At 52.2% G+C, this 25,568-nt stretch overlaps 1 protein-coding gene across 4 annotated transcripts in view; it reads right to left on the bottom strand.

Annotated features, from left to right (window-relative positions):
• MYLK (myosin light chain kinase) overlaps positions 1-25,568 on the bottom strand; it is a 180,311-nt gene that overhangs the window by 80,200 nt on the left and 74,543 nt on the right. For 2 of the 4 annotated variants that reach the window (XM_046003900.1, XM_046003901.1), the window contains exons 12-16: positions 13,389-13,526; positions 11,130-11,327; positions 10,102-10,351; positions 3,973-4,044; positions 2,221-3,530 (exon numbers count right to left, since the gene is read on the bottom strand). In XM_046003900.1, coding sequence (XP_045859856.1) covers positions 2,221-3,530; positions 3,973-4,044; positions 10,102-10,351; positions 11,130-11,327; positions 13,389-13,526 — 1,968 coding nt within the window. Of the gene's footprint in view, positions 1-2,220; positions 3,531-3,972; positions 4,045-10,101; positions 10,352-11,129; positions 11,328-13,388; positions 13,527-14,804; positions 14,973-25,568 lie in introns of those variants that run through there. The other 2 variants (XM_046003903.1, XM_046003902.1) reach the window with 2 other exon arrangements.

Genomic DNA, 25,568 nt, shown 5'->3' on the forward strand with positions numbered 1-25,568 from the left:
CAAAAAGGAGCTAAGAGGTAATATAGCTTAGTGGTCTGAACTAAGTGGTCAGAACTCAACTGCCTATGTTCAGATCCCAGCTCTGTGACACCCAGCTGAGCAGCCTCAGGGAAGACAGTGCACTTCTCTGTGAAACGGGTGGGATGAGATGAGTGAGAAGTGTCAGAGTCTCCGATGGTGTCTGGCGCACGGTGTTCAATTCATGTCAGCTATTCTTGGTTTTCAAAGGAGAATTACAAATAATTAGAATATTTTTTAGGAACAGAATTCGGGGCTGTCTCTCTGCTCCTAGCCCTTCCCCTATCCTCTCCTTGTGCTGGCCTTCTTTTAATCATGTCTTCTTCCTCTGGTTTGGACCTAAACTACCCTTTGAGCTGGTTTCTGTGGGAGGCAATACTGGAATAGCCCTTGAACGCTCAGTGACAGCAGATGCCACAGACTCAAGGCCATGGCTCAGGCGTGTGTTTGAGACCAGGGCTGAGGTCTGCTCCCGTTGCTCAGCTGAGAGGATGGTGTATAAGCAGCTACGAGTGCATCTACAGGCCCCACACAGGTCTCATGGCAGCTGCGTGGCTCTGGGCACCATCCTCAGCTGTCCCAACATCAGTTTCCCTGAAGAGCGTGTAAGCACAGTCCTACCTCCCACTGTGCATACGTCCCAGGGACGGGCACCTGCCCACCATTCATCCTACCTGGAGAGCACCATGGGGTAACCTGGGAGATGCTCCCAGTCAAAGTCTCAGACTGGTTCTACCAAAGGCTTTCCAACTGGGAGGAGCCCACAGGGGTGACAGGGAAGGTGTGCCATCCACGGGCCCGGACAGCTCACCCCACTGTAGCAAACCCCCATGCCCACCTATGTGTGGACCACAGGGAGGCTGAGCTAACAGAGGCGGGGGGAGCATGGCATGCCTTCTGAAGGACCCTACCAATCTGGAGATAACAGCCACACGAGAAAAGTTCTCCTATAAGCACAATAGCAGAAAATGAAGCATCTTCTTTCTCCTGGGCAATTTCCCCTGAATCTTCTAGCACTGATTCAAATGCTCAGCTCTTCCTGATTTGCTGTCTGAGTTGCATAATGAAGACAGAAATTTCATCGTGGGCTGAGAGGGACAGTGCTCTCTCCAAATGCTTCCTTCGGGTTTCAGGAGGAAGGAAGGAAGCCTGATGAAGGAGGGGAGGAGGGAGGTACAGTCAGCAGACAGAAAGGGGAGCAGCATGGTGTGGGGAGTTTCTGGCAGCTCAGCTGATCCCGATTGCAAAGGATCTGTCCACTTGGGCCTCTTCTTGCCTGCCGCCCTCCACCCCTTAAGGGTAAAATGCCACCTCCTGGGAACTTTGTACCCTGCCCTGTCCAGAGCCACTAGTATCAGCCCCTAGCTCAGGCCAGGCTCTGTTCCAGTGCTGGCCACCAGAGTGGGGTGTGGGAAGTCTGCCGGACAGGGAGCTCCCATACAGGCTTGGGATGCTTGGTTGAAACATTTCAAACCAAACTGAAGGTCCAGGGAAAATGCCCCTCTTACCCCCATCTCTTCTCTAGATATAAACTGGCCCATCTGAGAACTCCAGACCCCAAAAGGCCCCAGATGTCAGCATTTAGTGGCCCCCCTTCTCCCCACAACCCAAGAATGTGAAATACCAGCAAACAAAAGTCTCATCCAAATTAGGAAGCGAGCGGCTCTGTCCGCCCAGGAGAGTGTGCCGTAGGGGCTGTTTGGGGTTTTGGCTTTTCCCCACAGATCCTTTCAAACCCACAATGTTATCAAGACTTAAGTTGTTGTTGACCCCAAATCACAATCCTGTGCCATCCTGTCACTGTACACCCTCTCCAAACCTAAAATCCTGCTGCGAAAGCAGCTCTCAGCTCCGAGCCCTGGGTGGGCTCCGGCCCCCCAGCCCCCTCGTGCCTGCAAACAGAGCCCCCTCCATGTCAGAGTCGTGGGGCTCTAGCTCAGGCCCAGGGCTTCTCTGAGGAGCCACGGCTGGGGCTGCCATGAAGCATCTCGCCAGAGAGATGCCGAGGCCCGGGCATGTGCAATAGGACCAGATGCCCACCTCTCACTGCCCAGTGATGGAGCCTGTCAGGGAGGGGGCACAGAGGCTGGCATTCCAGCCCAGACTCTGGGCTGTGAGCGGCAGTCCACAAGCCCAAAGCTCCAAGAGCCTACAGCGGACCTGGTACAGAGCTCACTTCTCCCCAGCCCTCGCCCTTGTTACCTTCTTGGGAGACGATGATGAACCTGGTGGTCTTGAGTGTCTTTCCATTCAGCGTCCAGGTGATGGTGGCTGGGGGGTCAGAGGACACCTGACACTGGAGTAGCAGCTTCTCGCCTTCTGTCACACGGGCATCTTGAAGCTTCTCCTTGAAGGTTGGGGCTGTCCCTTGGTTCTCTGACCTGTTTTCATTATCTGTGCCTCCTGCTTGCCCCCTCCTGCAGTTCACATCATTCTTAACCTCCTTCTTGAGTTCTTCCTTCCCAGCTGGTTTTGGAGTCTCAGCAGGCTTGGCGTTGCCCATGGGTTTTGGGGTCTCAGCAGGCTTGGCATTGCCCATGGGTTTCAGGGTCTCAGCAGGCTTGGTATTGCCTATGGGTTTCAGCATCTCAGCAGGCTTGGCATTGCCCACGGGTTTTGGGGTCTCAGCAGGCTTGGCATTGCCCACGGGTTTCAGGGTCTCAGCAGGCTTGGCATTGCCCACGGGTTTTGGGGTCTCAGCAGGCTTGGCATTGCCCACGGGTTTTGGGGTCTCAGCAGGCTTGGCATTGCCCACGGGTTTCAGGGTCTCAGCAGGCTTGGCATTGCCCACAGTTTTCATGGGCTCGGCAGGTTTGGCATTGCCCACAGGTTTTAGGGTTTCAGCAGGCTTGGCATTGCCCACAGGTTTTAGGGTTTCAGCAGGCTTGGCATTGCCCAAGGGTTTCAGGGACCCTAAAGGCTGGGCATTGCTCACGGCCTTGGGACTTTCTGCTGCCTTGGCATTCAAGGCCTCAGCATTGTTGCTACCATTCTCTGCTGGTAATTTCTTCTTGCTGCCTAACACCGAGCGGAAATCTGGGGTGGCAGGTTTGGGAAGTGGTGCCTTCTCAGGCACCGGGGTCTTAGGAGTCCCCTTTTTGGCTAGGACCGAGCGGAAGTCGACCTGCTGAGGGCTGTGCACCTTCCTCTCCTCCTCTGACACGGTCTTCGGCTTCACCTGCCGCTGCAGGTTGGCGCGGAAATCCATCTGCTCAGCTGGGATCTCCTTGAGGTCTTCTTCTGACACGGCCTTGGTACTCACCTTCTTCCCCAGGAGGTCACGGAAGTCCAGCTGTTCCACCTCCTGCTGGCGGATGGCCTCCTCTGTGTGCTGCCGAGTCTCCACGCGCCTCTTCAGCACCCCCCGCACGTCCTCGCCGTCCTCCTCCTCCGGCCAACCCTGCCCTCTCGCAGGCCAGCCGGGCCTCAGGGTCCCATAGCAGTCACCGCCACCACCATCAGCACCGGCTCCCCGGCTGCAGAGGCCCTCACAGCTGGCAGGCTCCCTCCCCCTGCAACCAGTGAAGGGAAATAGGAAAGTAGCAAGAGGAAAAGGGGCCGGGTAAGAAAGAACGTCAGGGGAGAGCAAATCCCTGAGGGAGGGAGGGTAGAGGGGAGGGGGAAAGGGAGGTTGGGGCTGACCAGGCTGTGTTTATAGAAGGGAACATTGGTGAGAGGCTCTTGCTTGCTTACTTGGTTTGTTACATGGGTAATGACTTCAGTAGCCTTATAAGGGTGTGTGCAAAAAAAATAAAATAAAATAATAATTCACCCCCCTCTCCTCCCCTGCTCTCCCTCCCTCATTCCCCTTCCAATCTCTCCCTCTTGGCTCAGCAGCCTCTGCTGGAGGATACAAATAATCTGGGGCTGCTGGGCTGGGCCTGCAGGGGCCAAGAGGAAAGGAGGAGGTGGATGGCCCGGGGGCCTGGCCAGGCACCTCCTGGGGGCACTCACCGCAGGGGGGCTCTGGTGGGGTTGCTCTGTAACATCAGTGACACCTGGCAACTGCATTCGCCAACCCGGTTCCTGAAGGATTTGAGAGATCGATATACATCAAGAGGCTCTGGGGCCAAGGGCCTGCTCAGCCCAGGGTTGCGAGGAGGGTGGGGCAGGCAGGAACTTGGCCAGAGGCTGGCCGGCTTGCTCCAGGAAAGAGGGGGCCATGGGCTTAGCTGTGACCCCAAATACTCACACAAGACCTCGATCTAGGGCAGGCCCTGTCCCACTTTGGTCACCCTCCTTCCCACCCCATCTCTTGTATAAAAAAAAGCCTTCTGAACAACAGCTTAGACCGACATGCAGAAGTAAGGAATACTTTTCTCTAAGTATATTACAAAAATAATCCAATCACTCAATTTAAATACAATCACTCAATACTGAAGTCTAAACCTGCCAGGGTGTGATGGGGCTGCTGGTCTGGTCCCTGCAGCCCTGGGTGGTGACCTGAGTCTGACTCCACACTCCCTCAATACAGAGGTGGTTCTGTCCTCTCTGCACAGGGTCTCCCCCACCAACTGCTCCTTCCCCCGATCGAGAAATGAAAACACTCTTTCATCCCTCCCCATCAGCTAAAAACCAAACAGGTGTCTTCCTGCAGGGGTGACCCTTTCTCTTCTTCCTTCAGGTGGGGAGGGCTCTGGGGTCTTCAACCCATTGTTGAAACGTTAGTGTCCCTGTGGTGTGTGGCTAACTGAAGCCCCTCTGCTCCGGCTCAGGGAGTACTACGGCCCGCTTGCACGCTGCCGGGACTTAGAGCCCTCCGACCCCGCATGGCTGCCATCTGCCGGCGGTTCTGAGCTCTGACCAGCCAAGGTTGTCCAGGCAGAGGGAAAGTGGCGGGGGGGGGGAGGGGGGGATGACAGAGAGCCAGAGGTGACTCTTCATGGTGATAACCTCCCATTAGAGACAGGACCCTCCACCTTTCAGTTTTTGTGCCTACAATGCACCAGTGAGGTATGAAGCACCATTCTGTCCATTTTAAAGGTTCAGGAAGGAGACTCAGGAGTTTCTCTGAGGCAGTGTTGGGGCTCCCAGGCTCTCCCACTCATTCCCCACTGTGTAACCATCTTACTGGCACTGCGGGGCCCAGCACGTGCCTCAGATCCTACCACAGACGAGCCAAGCTCTGTAACAGGTGCCTTACATAATCTGTCTCATTGCATCTCATGACATCTCTGGGAAGCCAGCACTGGTTTTATAAGGAAAACAAGGCTTCTAAAGGTTAAGTCATTGGCCTCAGCTCACAGAGCCAACCAGCAGGAAAAGGGGTTGACACTCAGGTCTCCCTGAATCCCGGAGCTGTAACCCTCCCCACTCCGCTGCAGGGCTCGTCAGTACCAGTCTGCTGTGGGATGTGTAATGTGTGTGCATGTGTGTGTGCGCATGTGCATGCCTCTGTGTGGACGCAGCCATCAACCGCACACATGGACACGTACAGATGCAGGGCCTTACCTGCTGGCCAACTGCACCTGCAGGGACAGGTCTGGGAACACGTGCACAGGCACTGTCATCCCTCCACGGACAGCCCCCCAAGCATGTGTTCACACAGCCCTGGCCGATGTATGTGGCTCTCTACCTTGCCTGGCCTGGCCTCCCTCCCTGTGGAGGGCGAGGTCCAGATCACCCACTGGCAGCCCATGGCACAGATGACTTGCAGGGGATCTGGGGTGGGGGTGGGGTTGCTGCTCATTCCCAGGCAGGGAGACCCATTTGAAACAAGGAGAGGTTGATCTGTGCTGTCCTCCAACCCTCCTCTCATCCGTTGGGGTCCCCTCCTGGCCACCTTTGTCAAAGCTCAGGCTCTCAGGGGGCATCAATTCAAGGTTCAGGGAGCCTCAAGGTCTGGACAGTTGAAAGGGGCCCGCGGCTGTTCCTTTGCTTAGCAAACAGCAGTCAGGTGCCTCCTTGGTTCTAGGCCCTGGGAAGGTTAAGAGGCCCTCAGGACATCCTGAGCACCTGGCACAGAAGGCTCACGGGGCTTTGGGTCAACTTGTAGAATAAACACAGGAGGTCATTTGTGGGTGAGGCCCAGCTCCCTGGCACACCAATTCTGCCAGGCTGCTGACCAGTATGAGGCCATTCATTCCCTGCTTTTCTTTCAAACACAGGGTGTGGGGCCCACGATTGGTGAGAAGCAGAAGGCTAGGAGGCCAACGGCCACATTTTCCCCGCTTGTGCTCTCCAACATTGCCCCAGCTGAGTTTCCTCCTGCCACAGGTATGACAGCCGGATGCAAAAATCAAGAGCAGACGCCAACCAGATGGCCACACTTTACCCCAGCCGAACCCTCCAGAGGCTTTAAATGGTGGGGCAGCCCGTCCCCCTGAGCTGGAGTGAATTCTAGCTCCCCACGGGGAAGCAGGAGAGGGCTTCTGTTGCTGTCCATCGCCCGCCCTTAAGGAGGGAGCACAGGTGGCTTGCTGTTTGACCTATCTCCAGGCCTCAGCCTGTGGCACCTGGGGAAGTCTGAGAGGCAGACAGAGGTGGAGAACTTGGGATACCATAGCTGGCCCACTAAGGTAGGGTCACCATTTCTTCAGCCATAAACTTAAATCTCTGTTGGGCCTTCAAACAAATCATGGGTTCAAACAGGGTCTACCCAGGTCAGAAAGGCCTTTGACCTGGGACCTGCATACCAGATAATCTAGCCAGCCAAAAAGCCTCTTGAGACCATCTTTGGGATCTGTATCAACATACTCAGTTACCAAGTCAGGCCCCAGGCTGAGGATGAGGCCCCATGCCTAGCCCAGGTGTTGCCAAAGAGGATATATGGGGCCAAGACTCCAGAGGCTGCACCTTTTACAAAGTAATGAAACCCTTTCCACTCCTGCCTCCCAAATCCTGAATGAGAAGCCCACTCTTTTGTTACAAAGCCTTGGACCCTGTCCCACTCTGAATCACCCTCCCCTGGAATGGGTTTTACATGTAAAATTAAAGAACTAATTTCCTGGCAAGTCTCAATCTTCAAATATTTCAGCTGGAATTTGGAACTGACTTTTTGACATTTCCTCTTTTAGTTCAGGAGACAAGCATTAAGGCAGGGGAGGCAGAAACCATCTAGCCACAACTGTAGCAGGGACAGATAGGACCCCCCAGCCCCTTCCCTCCCAGCTATCTGGTCTCCCTCCTTGAAAGGCATTCTGTCCTGGGTCTAGGGCTGATCTGTCAGGATAAGAAAAGCTGGAGGGGAATGGGGCCCCTGGCAGACCTGGCACATATTCCCCAGGAGAACTTTCCCCTGACTTGCTCCTCAGCTGAGGACAGAGCCAAGGCCATGGCAACAGCAACCCCAAGGAGCAAAGAGGCTGGACGCTGGGGAGAGGAGAGGGGCAAGGGCTGAGTGAATGGGGATTCCAGGGCCACCTCCTGGGTTCCCCAAGTTCCCATGCACTTCGGAGAAAAAAGGGAGAGAATCTGATTAAAACAGATGAGGGTTCCAGTCTGGGCTCTGTGACTTGCTTTTGGGCGGCCATGAGCAAATCCATGACCCCGAGACCTTGGTTCCCCCCATCATTAAACGATGAGTCGGCTAGATAACTTCTGAAGTCCCTTCCAGCTGGGACAGCATAAGTTTTATGACTGTCCCCAGCTGGGCCCAGACAGTCTGCCTGCCGACCTCCCAGTGCAACCCTCCACTCTGGCCTGGCAGACTTCCCACAGCCCTTGCTTTGCTCTTCCCTACCCTTTCTGGCTCAGAGCTTCAATGTGCCCTCAACAGCCAAGCCTTTACTCATTTGCTGAACCTCTGTCTATTGTCCTCAAAATCCCACAAGGAGCTTCTCTCTTCTAGGATGTTTGGCTTAAGTAATGTGGATATTGTCCCAGCATGACTCCTTCCATGCAGACAAGCTCCAGACTCATGTGTCCTCTGTTTCTACCATTTGTACTGGCCTAGGGGAGGAAGAGTGTGTCTCTTCTCTATTCTGAAGGCAGATGTGCCTTCCCGATACTAACTGGTTTGGGTGTAAGGCAAAGGCTGCTGGTGTGTTCTGGGCACACGCTGATGGTAGCAGGATGACCAGCCAGTCCACAAACCATCTCCACAGCAGACTACATACACAGCATTAGCTCAGCTGAGATTTGCCAAGCCTTACCCAGCTAGGCAGAATTTCCCGGTACATCTAAAGAAATGATAAATGACAGGGGCGCCTGGGTGGCTCAGTGGATTAAGCCGCTGCCTTCGGCTCGGGTCATGATCTCAGGGTCCTGGGATCGAGCCCCACATTGGGCTCTCTGCTCCGCAGGGAGCCTGCTTCCTCCTCTCTCTCTGCCTGCCTGTCTGTCTACTTGTGATCTCTCTCTCTGTCAAATAAATAAATAAAATCTTTAAAGAAAAAAAAAAAGAAATGATAAATGACAACTTTTTTTTTTTTATAAAGCCACTAAATATTTGAGTATTTTGTTATGAAGTGAAAGCTAACTGATACAAGCACAAAGCGCATACCCAGAAAGGACCCATGTGGTAGGCCACACCCTGGGTTTGTCATGATTATAGGAATAGGGTTCAATCATGGCAGTAGCTTTTACATGGCATGTAGCTCAGAGCCTCGAACACTATGTGCTGAGTACAGGGAAATGATTTATCCAGGGGAGCAAGCCCCTTGCAAAGGGGCCAGGCACCTGAGCCAGGGCAGCTCCAAACAGCTTTGTCACGGGGCACCACATCCTGTCTGCAGGGTCAAGGTCAAATGAGCACTCTTCAGTGCTTACAGCAACCCGAAGGGCTGGTGCCCTGTCTCCGTCAACCCAGGGCTGGCATGGGATTTTAAGAGTTAGAGCATTTTCAAGGTAGAAGAACATTTCTGGATCACTTTCATTTAACAAACAGTGAAGGTTGATTCTGGGCAGGCACTGTCCTAGGCACTGGGAACAAAGCAGTGTATCTTCATGGAGCTTACCTTCCCATATAATCTAGAAAACCTTAAACAGGAAGTGGGGGGGGTTGGGCATAGTTAACCTCCTTATAGTGGTTTTAAATGTCTACAAATTCGGGGCGCCTGGGTGGCTCAGTGGGTTAAAGCCTCTGCCTTCGACTCAGGTCATGATCCCGGGGTCCTGGGATCGAGCCCCGCGTCGGGCTCTCTGCTCAGCAGGGAGCCTGCTTCCCTTCCTCTCTCTCTGCCTGCCTCTCTGCCTACTTGTGATCTCTGTCTGTCAAATGAATAAATAAAATCTTTAAAAAAAGTCTACAAATTCTTTGATACTCCCCTCTCCAAGAGATGGCACCTAACATGGCTTAGTGACTTACTTCTAGCAAACAGAGTTCACAGAAGTAATAATGTGTGACCTCCAAGGGGAAATCACAAAAGACATTGCAGATTGCAGCTTATTCCCTCCCACGATCACGAAGCTCTGTGGAAGCCAGTTGCCATGCCATGCAGTCATTCAAGCAACTCTAGGGAGAAGTCCACATGGCAAGGAGCTCCGGCCTCAAGCCAACAGTCCTGTGAGGGAGCCATCTTAGAAGAGGACCCTCCAGCCTCGGTCAAGTGTTCAGAGGCTAGAGTCCCTACCAACAACTTCCCTGTAAAAATTGTTCACCAAAGCTACGTTCAAGTTCCAATCCATTGAAACTGCGAGACGATAACTGTCATTTTAAGCTGCTTGGTTTTGGGGTAATTTGTTACACAATAATAGGTAACTAATACACTCCCTCAATCCTACTGCTTTCCTGATTTTAATCCATTCTTCCCTCTTTCATATTCTCCACACACCAGTTGGAGTTTCATGTTTTATGACTGTCCCCAGCTGGGCTCTATATAGACAGTCTACCTGCCGGCAGGAAGACTGTCCATATAGGGTAACAAAAGCCAGGATGGAGTAAGACAGGGGACTCTGGGGAAGTGAGCTCAGGAGCTCAGTCAACACCTTCATGTTGAAGCAGGAGAAATGAAAGCTTGTTGGCAGCACCGGGCTTGCCCTTTCTTTCCCTTGAAGCCCAGCCCCACATTACTTTTGGGTTTCCATGGGCTTCCTAATCCTGGGTGGGAACTTTGACAGGAGGGAGGAATGTGGGGCGGGGGTGTGTAGTGGGGAGGCTGGACAGACGCGCAGTGGAGAGGCTGGACAGACACGCGGACTCACTTGAGCAGGATCTCGTACTGGCCGGCATGCCAAGGCTGCACGTTCTTTAGAACCAGCGTGAACACGCCCTCATTCTGTAGCACCTCGAAGTGGCCAGTGTCTTTGGAGAGGGCTTTGCCATCTCGTAGCCAGTGCACAGTGGGGAAGGGGTCCCCAGCGATGGCACAGGAGATGAGGACACTCTGGCCCAGGGAGGCCGTCACTGAGCGAGGCCTGCTGATGAACCAGGGCTGGGTACCATCCTGAGGCTCTGGAAGTTGGCAAAGGGTTGAATTAGAGAGGAAGGCCTTTCAGTAGACAGGGTCCGCTGGGCTCTCCCAGCCGGTAAGGGTCAAAGACTGCACATTACCCAAATAACAGCTGGTCCAGAAATCGCTTTTATTGGATATAGAGTTACAGCACATCGTTCTCATGGCAAATCTATCTTGCTTATGTTCTCTGAGGATAACGCTGACAAGACGGTATTGCATATCTGAAGCCAGGGGAGGTAGCCTAGCTCACCGACTAGGGGCAAATGATCTACAATGAGACGTGCATAATTTTTAGTTGAGGTTTGCTTTATGTATCCTTTCCTGGTCTCTCTTCTTAAATACAGGTTCTCTAAAGGCAAGGACCCCATGGGGCCACAGCTCGCCTCAAAAGCTATCTCTGTGCTAATGTAACATTGTATGTTAATGATATTTCGATAAAGCAGGGAAAAAAGCTCTCACTCCCTAATTGTTAAGTATATCATAAGATTTCTCTCCTAGCACTCTATGCAGCTTGTCACCAATGACCCAGAGAGGGCAAGAACTTCAGAAGGCTCCAGGGCACAGCGGTGCTACTCAGCCAGAGCCTGAGATGGAGCTGGGGAGCTGGCCTTAGGGGCTGGGATGGGACCAGAAGAGCACAAGGGCCGTGGGGGAAACCAAGTAAGCTCATGTGGTTTCCTCACCTCCAAGGTGCTATAGGTCGGCCTGGCCTGCTAGGGTGGCACCACGGCTTTCCCGCCCCTGCCTGCCCCCACCCCAACAGCCCCGCAGCCTCACCTTGCACCATGAGCACTGCCTGGGTGCGGACCTCTCCGGCGCTGTTCCAGGCTTCACAGGTGTACATGCCCGTGTCCTCTGGGAACACTTCCTGGATACAGAGGCTGTGCTGAGTGCCTCTCTGCTCAAAGTGGAAATCCTCTGACTCCTGGATCTCATTCCCATCGTGAAGCCAGATGACCTCAGGGGGCGGGTTCCCTGGAGGGGAGACAGGGCGGGCAGACCCGGCAGGAGGTGGGTTCCCTGGGACACGGGGCAACTTTGCCTTTAGTAGTGTGACGCTGTACTAAATACAAACCTCTCTATGCCTCAGTTTCCCCATCTGTTAGCAAAACAGTCTAACCCTATCTTCTTCATAGGTTTGTTGGGAGGATTGAATAAAAGAATACAGTCCCCCAGAATGGCCCACTAGATTAGAGGGATGCCTGGGTGGCTCAGTTGATTAAATGTCCGACTCTTCAAGTATCATATGGTCTCACTTATTTGTGGAGCATAACTAATGACATGGAGGACATGGGGAGATGGAGAGGAGAAGGAAGTTGAGGGAAACTGGAAGGGGAGATGAACGATAAGAGACTATGGACTCTGAAAGACAACCTGAGGGTTTTGAAGGGGTGGGGGTGGGAGGTTGGGGGAACCAGGTGGTGGGTAATAGGGAGGGCACGTATTGCATGGAGCACTGGGTGTGGTGCAAAAACAATGAATACTGTTACGCTGAAAACATAAATTAATTAATTAAAAGAAAAAAAATGTCCGACTCTTGATTTTTGGCTCAGGTCAGGATCTCAGGGTCATGGGATCAAGCCCTACATCAGCCTCTATGCTAAGTGTGAGTCTGCTTGAAATTCCCTCTCTCCCTCTGCTCCACCGCCTAAATAAATAAATAAATAAAACTTTTAGCAGATCAGAAGAGCATCTGGCACAAGGAAAGTGCTCAATACATATTCATGATAATTATTTAACAGCAGATTTGCGGAAACCAGAAAGGATAGGAAGTGAAAAAATATCAGAACTCAAGCTGCTCGGGAAGACAGTAACTGGCTCTCTGGGTGTGAAGTGCAAACATTCCCTGCTCTGCCCCGCCTCACACAGCACACACACGCATCCAGGCAATGCCACGGCAACCTCGTTGTCCCTTCTCTGTCAATTGTCACCAGGAGGAAAAGTCACTTAGCATCTAATTTTGCCACCATACAAAGGTTGCGTCTGAGGGTGGTCATGGGCGCCAGCTTACCCAAGTTTGCAAACACAGCTCAGGGTGGAGAGCGTTTTCAGGTTTGATCCGTCTGCTCTCCTGGGTAGATTCTAGCAGTTTGGGGGGTACATAAAACAATGGCCACCTGAGAGAGCTGCCCCTGCGGTAGCATTGTGCTCTGCTTCCTGAGGAGGATGGAGGCTGTGTGGTGTCAGGCTCTCTCTAGAGGAGAGAGAAAGTGGGGTCACCTCTGATGGGTTAGCCAGCATGGGTATGGAGCCCAGGAGCAGAGCGCCTCTGATTTCTGTCAGTTCGAGGAGTATGGACAGGGGAGGTAGCCAGGCCTCAGCCTGGGACTGTCATGGGGATGCCTCAGGCCTGCAGGTGTGGGGGGTGCATGCGGATCCTGAAAGGGGGAGCCCATTGGTTTCCCCACCGCTCATCTTTATTATTTCTGCAGCTCAGGACGAACTAAAGCCCAGGAGAGCAGCCTCCAGACTGATCAGTGGTCAGCAATGAACAGGACACTCTGGATATGCTCGGGCACAAGCTGGTTTAGTAAGTCTGTGTCAGCAGAGTCCCCAGGCTTCTCTTGCTGGCCTCTAGCGGGAACTGAGACAGCTCACACTGAGCTGCTGGTCACATGCTCTTGTCACCTGCTGGTTTTAGAAGGACCTCTGCTCTATCTTCTCACCTTAAACTTGAACAGAGCAACAGGGTATCTTCCAAGGTCTGGGAAGTTCTCACATCAGCTGGTTTTGGGCCAGTGTTCGAAATCTTCCAGCTACGGTGACCCCATTATGTTTACACACTAATCACTACCCCGCTAGCTATGGTCATCTTCTTCCTCCGGACCACCTTGAATTAACCTTGAATCCAGAAAATACTGCCCAGAGGAAGCAGCAAAAAGGGACCAGCAGGCTCCACTTCTTTGGGTCCACTGAGAGTCCTGTGCCGACTTTCTGGTCGGGGGATGATCTGAGCAGGATGTGGGAGAGCAATGTGTACACGGCAACCATGCCCGTTTTCACATCAACCCCGAGGAGAGAGATGCAGAGACAGACCTGACACCTGGACTGTCATGGTGACCTGGCTTCCATCCATGACTTTGAGGTCGGAGAGGCCCTGTAGGAAGACCGGTGCAATGGGCTTGCTGGGAGCTGCGGGCAGGAGGGACCCGCTCTTCCTGTCACTCTTCTTTTCTGTGCAGCAGACAACAGAATGGGGAGGGGGTGAATAGTCATTTATTCATTCGACAAACACAGACTTGATGACTGCCGGGCAACCAACTATGTCGAGGCTCGGACTTCCACCAGAGGCAGAAGGTGCTAACAGGTGGAGCACGTGGAGAGGGGATGGAGATCATAGGAAGGCAGCAAGCCTGTTTCTCTGCTTGGTGTGCCGGTTCCCGTGCCTGGGAACAGGGAGAGGAGGGGCCTCTGCAGGGCCAAGCCTGGCTGAGGCTCTGCTTCCTCTGGAGAGTTTCAATATCTGCCATCTTAGGAGATTTTTTTTTTTAAATTTCACTCCCTTTTTAAAATACATGCTACGCTCCCGTGGCACCAAATTTTAATAGTAGAGAGCGTGTGTAGTCTCCCTTCCACCCACCCCTGACCTGTGGCCATCAGGCTCCTCTCCCCAGAGGTAACCTATTTTCAGTTTCTGGTTCATCTTGCCAGAGATGGTCTACGGATATAATACACATGAGCAAATAGGCATACTCTTCCGTTTTCTTCTCTTATAGAAATGATAGCGCACTCTGTGCACTGACGGTCGTCTTATCACACGCTGCCCTCCCACGCACAGGACACACCTGTCTGAAATCAGCATGGCACTTTCTTAAAAAGTTAAACATGCATTATGATCCAGTCCTTCTACCCCTGGGTATTTGCACAGAAGAAATGAAAGCATGTATCCAGACAAAGATTTGTACACAAACATTCATAGCAGCCTTATTTCTGACGGCCCCAAACTGGAAACAACTCAAGTGGCCATTGACGAGTGAGTAGAGACTGAGCCATATTTATGCAGTGGGATAGGACTCAGCAATAAAAAGAAACAGACTAACAAGAGACACTACAACAGACAAATCTCACAAAAATGACCCCGAACAAAAGAAGCCAAAGGAAGAGCACATACTGGAGGATTCCATTTATATAAAATTCTACAAAATGCAAAACCTTGGGAGGGCAAGCAGGCAAGCAGATCTGTGGTTACCTGGAGCTTATGGGGAAGTACTGTAAAGGGGCACCAGGAAGAATTTGAGGTTGATGGAGAAGTTCATTTCTTAAAATTGGGTGAAGTTTTCATGGGTGAAGCTTTCAAATTAAACACCATGAATATATATGCAGTTTGTTGTACATTAACATGATCTTAGTAAAAACTGGGGAAAGAAAATCTCGGAGGGAAGGTGGAAGTATACCAGCTAGTCCAAGACAAGAGCTAGAACAATACTCTGGGTTCAGTGTTGGCCCACTCACCTGTTTCAGTTCTCCAGGGAGATGGGGTCACAAATAGGCTTTCTGTTGTTCTTGGAATGCCCCTCAGGCTGGGCTTGGACCGGTCTTGTGTGAGCCAGAGGGGAAGGGGCAGCAGAATGGCTGAGCTAGCGTCACCCACGCAGGATGGCCCTGGTGCAGGACGAGCTCTTGGCTATCCAGTCTCTGATCTTGCCCTTTGCCCTGCAAGCTGGGTAGCTTTGACCTTTAATCATTCTGGAGCTTTTTTGGTTTTGGGATAGGGATAGGGAGGGAGAGAGTTCTCCTCTAATCTCCTCTAACGATATCTCTAACTTAAACTCTAAGATTTGGGGGAAAGGGACTCTGGTATTTTGGGTTCTTATTAGCAAGGGCCACATAGACCAAATTTCCAGAAAGCCAGCAGCCATGGGGATACAACTCCACTGTGCTTTATACACCTGAGAAAAATCAAACTCCACATTTGCCACTGAGTTTCTATCTTTTGGAACTGAAAAACAAAACAGGGCCCACTGCAGAGCTCTCCGGGTGCAGCCTCCGGGAGTGAGGATGGGAGATATTGAGAAGGCTCAGGATGCTGGAGGGAACTGTCCCCAGAGGCAGGTGCATTGTGAAGGGCACGGAGACAGGGTCAACCTAGAGTCCGAGACCAAGGATGTGAACTCAGGTCCTGGTGCTGCCTCCACCCCAGCCCCCAGCATCCCTGCCTCTGTCAGAGGGCAGCTAGGCAAACTTGCCCTTGACCCAAGGCCCTGGGAGTGGGCTCGGGGAGGCCCAGAACCGGAAGTGCAGACATCTCCTTTCTCTGCCTGGGCTGCAGCGGCCAGTAAAGCAGGATGCCTCAGGAGAGTTGAGAAATTTCCTGTCCTGCACGGACTAAGACTTGAGGACAAAATGTTTCTGCTTGTCTAGATCCACCCCCTCCCCCGCCCCGTTCCTGCTCCTCTGTTACCTCAGCCAGTCCCCAGTTTCAGAGGCCGCATAGACGGGCATTTCTATGTTCCCACGTGTTGCAGGAACATCAAACACTCCTTTGAGCTGCCGGCGCCCCTCCGTGGCCCCTACCATCTCTCAGATCTGGCCTCTCAGATAAGTCACTGCCTCTGTCTTAAACTCAACGGCATCACCTGTGTTTAGGGTAGTAACAACATAATCCCCGGGCTTTGGGAGTTTTAAAGAGAGAACATGTGAACACACTTTGTAGGTCTACTCAACACCACCGAGACCTTCTGTGTGAAGCTGGCCAGGCACTCAGTCCTACGCGCCTAGGCGGCATTATTGTGGGTTATCAGCTGCAAACAGAGGTGAGGTCCTCACCCGAGGACTGCAGACGTGTTTTTGTTTCTACATGACCCGAGGTAAATACTGTTAGGAATACAAATGCATAGCTTAAAACTCTCCTGGGATATATGTAAAATAATTTGAGAAAAACCGGTGGCAACCCCTCTAGGAGACAGATGAATGGGAGGACTGCTCCATAAGCGCCCAGCCTGGGAGACATGGAGTCCCATGGCACCATGGTCCCAGACCTGCCCTGTGTTCCCCACGCCCCAGGCCTGGAAGGAGGGTAAAGGGAAATGACTGGGAGCAAGTGGGCAGAATGAATTTGACCTCAGACCTACAGACTGGGTCACGTAGGATCAGCGTGACTGAGTCCTGGCTAGGGAATGGCTGAGTCATGCCTAGCATTCAACCACCCCAAATTCTTCACTGGGTGAAAAACCAACCAGCCCTCCCACAAACACACTTTGCACTGGGATTACGGAGCCATGAGCCATGAGAAAAGCAGTTTTCTGGAAGGGGCCTGAGAAAAGCAGCCCTCACCAGCATCCCGAGGCCCTAGTCCCACACCCACCACCCACTCTCCTGAGAGGTCATAGTGTGCTCAGGTGAAGTGACCTGCGCAAGGTCACAGGGTATCATAGGCAGACCTAGAGCTCGTATCCAGGCCTTCTGACAGGAAGGCCCAGATGTCCTGGAGACCATCTCTTGCACGGGAACCATGCTTCTCAGGTGGCAAACTCCCGACAAGAGCAGAGGTCTTATCTGCTGACCCACAACCTAGACTCTTGCCAGGGGAGGACAGCTAACACAGAGCAAGGCCCAGCCAGTGGAAAGGGCAAGATGTGTGGACTGCACTGAATTTCAAAGCCAAACAAATCACTGTGTCTCATCTGTGGCCTACGCACTATGGTGTCCACTCATGCTCACTCTTGTACAGACTTGGAGGAAACCAGAAGGCAGATGAAAGGTGGTGCTCTGAATTTGGAGCTCTGGCTGTCTGACATGACGCAAGCTCCCCAACCCACAGTCTATTGGGTCTGGATGCTACCATGTTGATAAGTGTAACGTCTACACCATCACTATAATGCATGACAAATACCATAGGGTTGTTAGTTGATTCAAAGCAGCAACCTATGTAAGGCAGCTAGAACAATGTCTGACACATAAGAAGTATAAAAATTCATGGTTTAAATTGGGAGGGAGACAAACCATAAATGACTCTTAATCTCACAAAACAAACTGGGGGTTGCTGGGGGGAGGTGGGATTGGGAGAGGGGGAGCGGGCTATGGACATTGGGGAGGGGAGGCGAACCATAAGAGACTATGGACTCTGAAAAAGAACCTGAGGGTTTTGAAGGGTCAGGGGTGGGAGGTTGGGGGAGCAGGTGGTGGGTAATGGGGAGGGCACGTTTTGCATGGAGCACTGGGTGTTGTGCAAAAAGAATGAATACTGTTATGCTGAAAAAATCAATAAAATGGAAAAAAAAAATTCATGTTTTTTTTTTGCCTTTCCTGACCCAACTGACCTTTTTTGGCTGGGTGCACTCAATGTGGCCGTACATACACTGAGAGCCGTCCTCCAAACCAGGACATTGCTGTTGTCAGCCGCCACCGAGAGGACATTCGTCACAACAATGCCTTGCAGGGTCTGGCACTTTAAGATTCTGAAGGACGCTCGCAGCCTATTCAGCGTTATCCTCAGCATCCCCAGAGGTAAGGCAGGTTGTGTCCCCACTTCTCTGAGGTTCAGAGAAGGGAGCTGGCCTGTGCTAAGATCCCAGGGCTGATAGGACCCCCAGGGGCTTGGTCTGGGCACACTCCTCTGCTGTCCTGAGAACAAAGGGCAGCCACCCAGATTCCTGTGAAAGCTCTCACTCACTGTTTTTCCATGCCCAGACTCGCCAGTGCCCCTAGAGAGCTACACCTCTGGGCTTCAGCTTTGGAGGTTGTCTGGCATAGTCCTGGTCTGAAGCGGGGTGGGGGGCAGAGTCTGAGGCAAGAGGTCCCCAGTGGCCCAGAGAACCGCCACTGGGAGCCGCCTTCATCTGAGGAAGGCAGGCACTGGCCGTGGCACACAGGTGGCGGGGGGGGGGGGGTTGTCCCCAGGACCCAGAGACAGATGTCTCTGCTTAAATGGGGCCAGACTAAATATACCCCAGGTTTCCCCACAGCTGTGCTTCCTGCCACTCTGCCGAGACCAAGCTTGGAGAGAACCTGCTGTCTAGGATCCAGGAAGGACCAAGCTCCCTTGATGTACTGGCCCAGAATTAAAGATGGAATGTAAACTCACCTGGGGCGCTGATATGTGGTCCCCTGGCCAGTGACTCTGTAGTCACTCACAGATTCACTCTGTCATTTAACTGAGTAGCTAGCTACTGGGTGCCCTGTTCCACCTGGAGAGAAAGGGAACAGACCAAGCCTGCCCTCCATGGAAAAGGTAAGACCTGAGATCAAGAATGCTTAGAAGCAGTTTGCCGACAACAAGAATGATGCCATATCCTGTAAAGCTGGTGACGGGACTGGAGAAGGGGAAGGAGCAGCAGAGAGGATGGGGCAGAGAGGGGATGGATGGAAGGAAAGGAAGGACCCTCCCCAGCCCCCACTGACCCTCTGATGTCTTTCTCCTTGGCCACTTTTGCTCTGTTTTAAATCATCAGAAACTCTTTCTGAAGACCCCCACATTAACTTCTTGCTCTGGGGAAGCAGAAGCAGCAAACGGAGAACCTGTCGGCGTCCCCGAGAGCCAACGGGGGCCGCAGTAGCTGTAGGCCTAATGCGGTGGGCAGCCCCTTACCTCTGAGCATGGCTGCTCTCCACCTGTGAAGTGGAGGTCATTCACAAGGGACTTGGGACGGGAATGAAATAAGTGACAAGTCAGCTTTTCTAATCCATTAGTTGTTTTCTGTCAAAACAACGTTCCTCATTAAAAACACTGATGGTATGACTCTTAATCTCACAAAACAAACTGGGGGTTGCTGGGGGGAGGGGGTTATGGACATTGGGGAGGGTATGTGCTATCGTGAGTGCTGTGAAGTGTGTAAACCTGGCGATTCACAGACCTGTACCCCTGGGGATAAAAATACATTATATGTTTATAAAAAAAAATTGGAAGGGGAGGCGAACCATAAGAGACTATGGACTCTGAAAAACAACCTGAGGGTTTTGAAGGGTCGGGGGTGGGAGGTTGGGGGAACCAGGTGGTGGGTAATAGGGAGGGCACGTATTGCATGGAGCACTGGGTGTGGTGCAAAAACAATGAATACTGTTACGCTGAAAAAAAAATAAATTAATTAAAACATTAAAAAAACCACTGATGGTTTAAAACAGTCACATGAACTGGTATTAACTCAGTATTTCATTTCTGAAAAGCTATTAGAGAACGAGTTAAATACCCACCCAACAGGTGCACTTTGTTACCATTCTCATTGGCTCCTATGCAATAACCTTTATAAGCCATTTCTCAAAGCTGGAGATATGAACGAAGGCTTCAGCTTCTCTTGGGCTTGAAATTAACAGGCAGCTAGTCTCTGCCCCAGGGGCTGGCTGTGATCTCAGCCCTCCTTCGACACTACAGTGACCCTCCTGTTCCTCTCTGTGGGTCCTTCCTTCCCTTTCCACGGGTTTAGCAGGAAAAACACTTGGGGGTTTCTCCTTAGAAGCACTCTCTCCACCTGTCTCCTTTTATCAGCCACCCTGATCGGATCCAAGCTTTCATTAAATACACATGTTTACATTTTGAGTAGCTTGCCTTGAAAAAGGCCCTCTGCAGGCTTCCTGCTCATTCAAAACTTATTTCAGATTAGAACAAGAAATTGTGGGAAAGAGCTTAAACAGATGACATAGACACATAAACAGAGGGTGTTGGTGGGAAACATCCTACCATCCAGGAGCCCCCCTGCTCCCAGGACTCTCCCCTATAGAGGGACCCCTGCCTACTGTCCTCAGAGCCATTTACTAAGTCCCACTCTTAAAGCCTCAGACCCTGTCCTTCAGCAGCTTGCCTGCATCCCTGGATTCGCCAAATGAAAATGGTTGTGGAACGGCTCTCCCCTACTTCCTAACACCCTCCCTCCTTAAACCTCTTATGGATAGACAGAGACCTCTTGCAAAGGCACAGCTGGCTGCTAAGCTTTTTTGCTTAGTCATTACAATGCAAAATACCATTCCAACAGGCAATCTGGTTCACTCCAAGCCCTGTTAGGGTATGGAAATTCAGTAAATCACCATCTGAAGGGGAGCTCTGGAAGCACGGTCCTCCCTTCTTTCTTTATTTGGTGCTCAAAATCCCGCACGGTCCAGGGATCAGAGACTAGCCTCTTTTCCCTTCATGCAGTGACGTGACCATTGACTCTAGAGGACTCGTCAAAGGAAGCTTACCTTCACCCAGCCCCTTCCTATTAGCGGGGCATTTATGCAAGGTGTAAATCCCTAGTACTCAACTTCTCTTCCAACAAAAGTCTCTCCTAACCAAATAAACCTACTTGGTGATTTGGCAAAACTTCTACTTCTGTGTCATAAAAAGAGCTTTGGTCTGTTGGCTTTTCTTCCCTCCCACTGACTTCTCTAGAACCTGAGAAGCAAACGGGAATAGAAGTGTGCAAAGAGAGAACAAAAAGAAACAATGACGTAGGACAGTCCCCAAAAGATTGCTAACCAGTAATGGCAGGGGTGCTGGATGGGAAGCAGGAATCACTGACACCACAGCCTTCTGACGGACTCAGAAGTTACAATCAAATGCTCAACATAAAGGTACAGCAGCCAAAGCCCCCAGCGCCCCTTCCTAAGGAAGGCCTGGAAACCACCGTCGCCATCATACAGTCATAGCATGAATCACATTTTGCTGTTAGGGACACAAAGCTGTAATTCTGGATGGCGTTCTTGACCAAGGCCTCCAAGCAAGCAATGGACAGATTCGGCCAACAGTGGGCTGGACAACTAGACAGTTCTGTATCTCTTACTGTCCAGTTGGTAAACTGAGGCTCCAGTTCTGTGATATGCACACGCACACACTCAGAAATCTTCCTGCGGCGCACGACCTGTTTCTGCCGTATTCAAACTACATGAAACTGGAACGTTGGTTATAAAATAATTTAACACTTATCTGCTTGCCTTCCTAGAATTTAAAAGATTTCTGGAACAGATGTGTGGATGGGCTAAGGGTCTTCAAAGACAGACCCAAAAAAATTAAAACCAAAGTTTATCCTTCTTTAGTACCTTTCTCTTTAGCTAACGTAAGTATTAGAAATGTTTTCAGTGCTTGAGAGTTTATCAAGGGGAGACACCACTGAACAGATTATACAGTATCCGAAATTCCGGAGCTTAATTTGGGAGAGAGGTGGGGGTGGAAGGCTGTCAGGGCTCCGCGCTGCCCCGCTGAGCACCTGTCACTAACCTGAGAGTGAACTCGGTTTCTACTGATGCTCTAAGTTTCACCTTTTTACTCTAGATAGCAGTTTCTTAAAAAACTTCTCAACATTTTATGTCCTTAGGTGCCTTTAAGAGACCCAGCAAGCCTTCAGTTAAATAAACACCATTAAGCTGAGACACTAAAGTCAAAATGGGCACAGTTAGCAAGTCAGTAAATCTATTCACTTAAGAATTTTAGCCTTGACAAAGATACTCCAGGGGGAGATAAATTAAAATATTCTAGCCTGAGGAAGTCTCCCCCTGACTCCAATGACTCTGTCCAAATACACTGAAATATTTACTCCCCTCTCGGATCTTCCTAGGCGCTGCAGGAATTTGGATTAATCATCCTTCAGTGTATCTTGGGTTGGGTTGGTGGGGAAAGGCTTTCATTGCCTGGTTAACTATTGGGGAAATTTTTTTTTTTTAATCCTGGGCTGGGGGGAAGAGAGAAGGAATATTGGTAGAGGGACTCTTGAGAGCTAGCAGGTGGGTTTCTGGCACACTCCAATGAGCACTGAGCCCCCAGGGAAGTCAAGAGGTAAAGTGACATACTTCTAGAGAGACCACCTACCACTGTGTGCTTTCAAGCATTCCCTGAACACCAGCTCACAGAGGAGGCCCCCATCCACAGGCAATAATGACTAAGAAAGGGTCCCTGCCTGCAGGGAGCTTACAGTCTAGCAGGGAAGACAATTAAACCAGCAATTAGAGTGAAATCCCACAGTTAGAATAAAATGTGGGCTCCCCCCTAGAGGCCCTGCATGAGGTGCCCCTGCCTCTCTTTCTGAACTCCTTCTCACTTGCTCCAGCCACCCTGGCTTATCTGCCTGTTCCTTGAATAGGCTGACCTTGTTCCCAATTTTAGGGCCTTTGCACCTGCTGTTCCGCCTGCCTGGAGCCCCGTTTCTCCAGCTCACTTAAGTTTCTGCTCAAAAGTCCCCTCCACCTAGAGCCTTCCTTCACTGCCCAATGCCCTCCTCACCCATCCCCCAGAAGGATCCCTTCCACCTTTCTCCATCAGTACATGATTAAACTAGGTGCTGATTATGGCGTGTCTCCCCATCAGAACGCATGCACCTGGAAAGCAGAGTGTGTCTGCCCTGCTCACTGGGGCCTCCCCAGAATGATGTCTGGCCCAAAGCAGGGGCTCGGGACAGATTTATTGGCAAATAAGCACAACGATAGGGGAGGTTCAGCTAGGGAGAGGACTCACTCTGGGGTTTCCGGGAAGGGCTTCCTAAAGGAAGGGACAATTGCTGGGAGAGAGGCAGATTTTGGAGAAAGGGGTTGCAGAGAAGAGGCAGAGAAAGCTGGGTAAAGTGGCCGCAGAAATCACATCAGAGTGCTGGGCCAGCGATTTCTGGATGACTGCAAAACCTTGGCAAAAGGCTAATGAGGTGAGAAAGAACACCCACACCTGGCGTTCCGCGGAGCATATGTGGGATTCTGGGCCGAGGGTGCCTGCAGCACAGCCGCCCTGGAAACCGCCTCCTCCCCGGAAAGCGGATCGCAAGGGCGCCCTCTCGTGGCCAGAGCCCCTAGAATGGGGTCTTTCTCAGGCTCTAGTGTCTGCCAGGTGCCTCCCTTCCTCTAGAATTCCGGGATTCTCGCTCCTTCCTAAAAACAAACGTACAGGCACACGGCTGGACAGACAACCGCCGCCCACCCACGGTGGCAAAGTTGGTCCTTTTGTAAAACCGCATAGACCTGGCATTTTGAATGATTTTACCGTGTGTAAAGGTTGGGGGCGGTCTGTTGGTCAAAATTGCAACAGCACACATCGAGACCTTCCTCTGTTCTGAGGACATCGCGTGTATTCCTTAACTCAGTCCTCGGTACTGCGGACTGTGACTATCAGTGTCCCCATTGCATGGAAGAGGAAAGCGAGGCCCTGAGGGTCGAATGGCGCCCCCGTAGCCAGGCAAGCTAGTGGTGCAGCAGGATTCACTCCAGGCCACTCAGCTCCCCGGCCAGGATGGGACTGTGGCTCGAGCCACACTGAGGGTTAACAGAAAGGCCAGGCCGTGGGCAGCTAAGGAGAGGCCGGAACCACGCTCTGTGCAGTGGGAACAAATGTCTCTCCTGAGGTCCCCCAACCCTTCAGACGCCCCCAGAGACCTAGAGCTCCAGGAACTGCCAATAAAGTAAGAAAAAACTCCACAGCTGAGGGTGGGGTAGGACATGGCCTTGAGCTGCCTGACCGCCCAGGGCAGGGAGCCAGGGGTGTCCCTGTGCCAGGCTCAGCCCGCCTGGCTCCTGTGCCGACAGCCCAGCCCTGCGGCCCGCACGTGGCCGCGTCTCTCAGCCTGCTTCACCATTTATGGTATCTGAGCCTCTGTTTGGCCTTCACAGGCCAGCAAATCCCCACACCGGGAGGGAGTTCTCACTCACGCGGGGCTGTTCTCAGAGCAAACCCCAAAGGCTCTTGGCAGAGCTCTTGCTGGGGACCTGTTTCTGCTTTAAAACATGTGTGCATGGGCAGTCACCCAGACCCCACTCCTCCCATAGACCTGGGGACAAGGAGGACAGCCCCAAAGACTCCTTGATCCTTCATCTGAGGACCCCCCACCTCCAGAAGGACTATTAGCTCAGCTGGGTCTCTTTAATCCAAACTAAACCCAGGCAAGTGGGGACAGGCACAGGATTAGCAAGGCCACTGGCTGAAGCCAGTGGTGAGAGTCTTGGGCAATAGACCCATCAGATGTCACTCTGGCCCTCTTGCCCCTTACTAGGCTTTGGAGCAGGCCACGTGGACTTGCAAAGAGCCCCCCTGTTGGGAAGGGGAGGGTCACTCCTCTGGCCCAAAGAGATGAAGCTCAGATCTCTTCTTGTTTCATTATCACAATTTCCTGAGGCCCTTCAATGAGCCATGAAAGGAGATCTGTAAGGACAAAGCCAGAATTCCAGCTGACAGATTCCAGGGGTGGAGGTGGCCAGAGTCAGGCTCCCTCCTGGGTGTGAACGGCTTCCTGGAAGGAAGCAGAGGCCAGGTGATGACTCCATGCTAGCGCCCTTCAGAGAAATTGGGGAGTCCTGGGAATGGGCCCCTTCTTGGCAAAGAGCCCCACAGAGCACCAACCCCTAATCCTTATGGGGTGACACTGCCCGGCCTACAGGGCCCAGGCTGTCCCCTTGGGCCAGTGAATGCACACCCTGGAAAAGGGCATAGGACTGAGCACAGGCTTGGAGTCATGAGGATCTGGGTCTGGAAGCCCAGTCTGATTTTACCAGCTTGTGTGCTTGGGCGAGTTGCGTAAGCTTTTTGAGACCTCCAGACCCTTTCGTCTAAAAAAAGGGAGAGCGTGGGCCTCCCCAAGGCTGCTGAGGTCTAAATGAGAAAGTATTTAATGCAGTAACCAGCATGTAATTTCCCCCTTGCCCTTTTCGGTGGAACCAGGTCGTGTGTCCTCCCAGAAGGCAGCTGCCCACGTTATAGGGAGCGCCACCCCACACCCCCCAAGACCTGAACCCTGGGGGGCAGAGGGAAGAGACATGGTCTCCTGCCAGTATGCCGGGGAACAGGGGCCCAGGCCCTGGGAGAGGGAGAGGATGGGGAAGCAGGCTTACCTGGACACCCCGGCCCCGGGGAGCATTCCCCTGGCACCGTCACCATGCCTGCCGACCACAGCCCAGACAGTTCTGTCTCAAGTGCTGTTGGAACTCCCTGGGACTAAGGGCTGGGTGCGGATCAATGGATGAGCGTGGTAATCAGATTACTGGACACCAGGCTGCTGATGTATGAAAACCAGCCTAGGCTGGTGGGGAGGAGCAGGGTCAAGGAAAAGGGGAACATCCTGGGACCCTCTCGAAGCCCCCAGTGAGGGAGGTAGCACTTGTGAGACCCCCTGAGTCCTAAGGGGGTATGCGAGTACTACTCCTGGGGTACCTTTCCTGTGTGGGGACTTCTTCTTACCACACTGGAAGCTTCTTGAGCCGAGGGAGCCTTGCCTCTTTCCACTGCATCCTCCCTCAGCCCCATTGGGGTAAGGGGGTGAGAGGGGGCCTTTGCCTTGTGACTGTGGACCTCTAGAGGCCATTTCCTCCACCTGCCTGCCTTCAGGTGCAGTGTGCTCT

The sequence above is a fragment of the Meles meles genome, chromosome 4, assembly GCF_922984935.1.
Source record: "Meles meles chromosome 4, mMelMel3.1 paternal haplotype, whole genome shotgun sequence".
Classification (NCBI taxonomy): Eukaryota; Metazoa; Chordata; class Mammalia; order Carnivora; family Mustelidae; genus Meles; species Meles meles.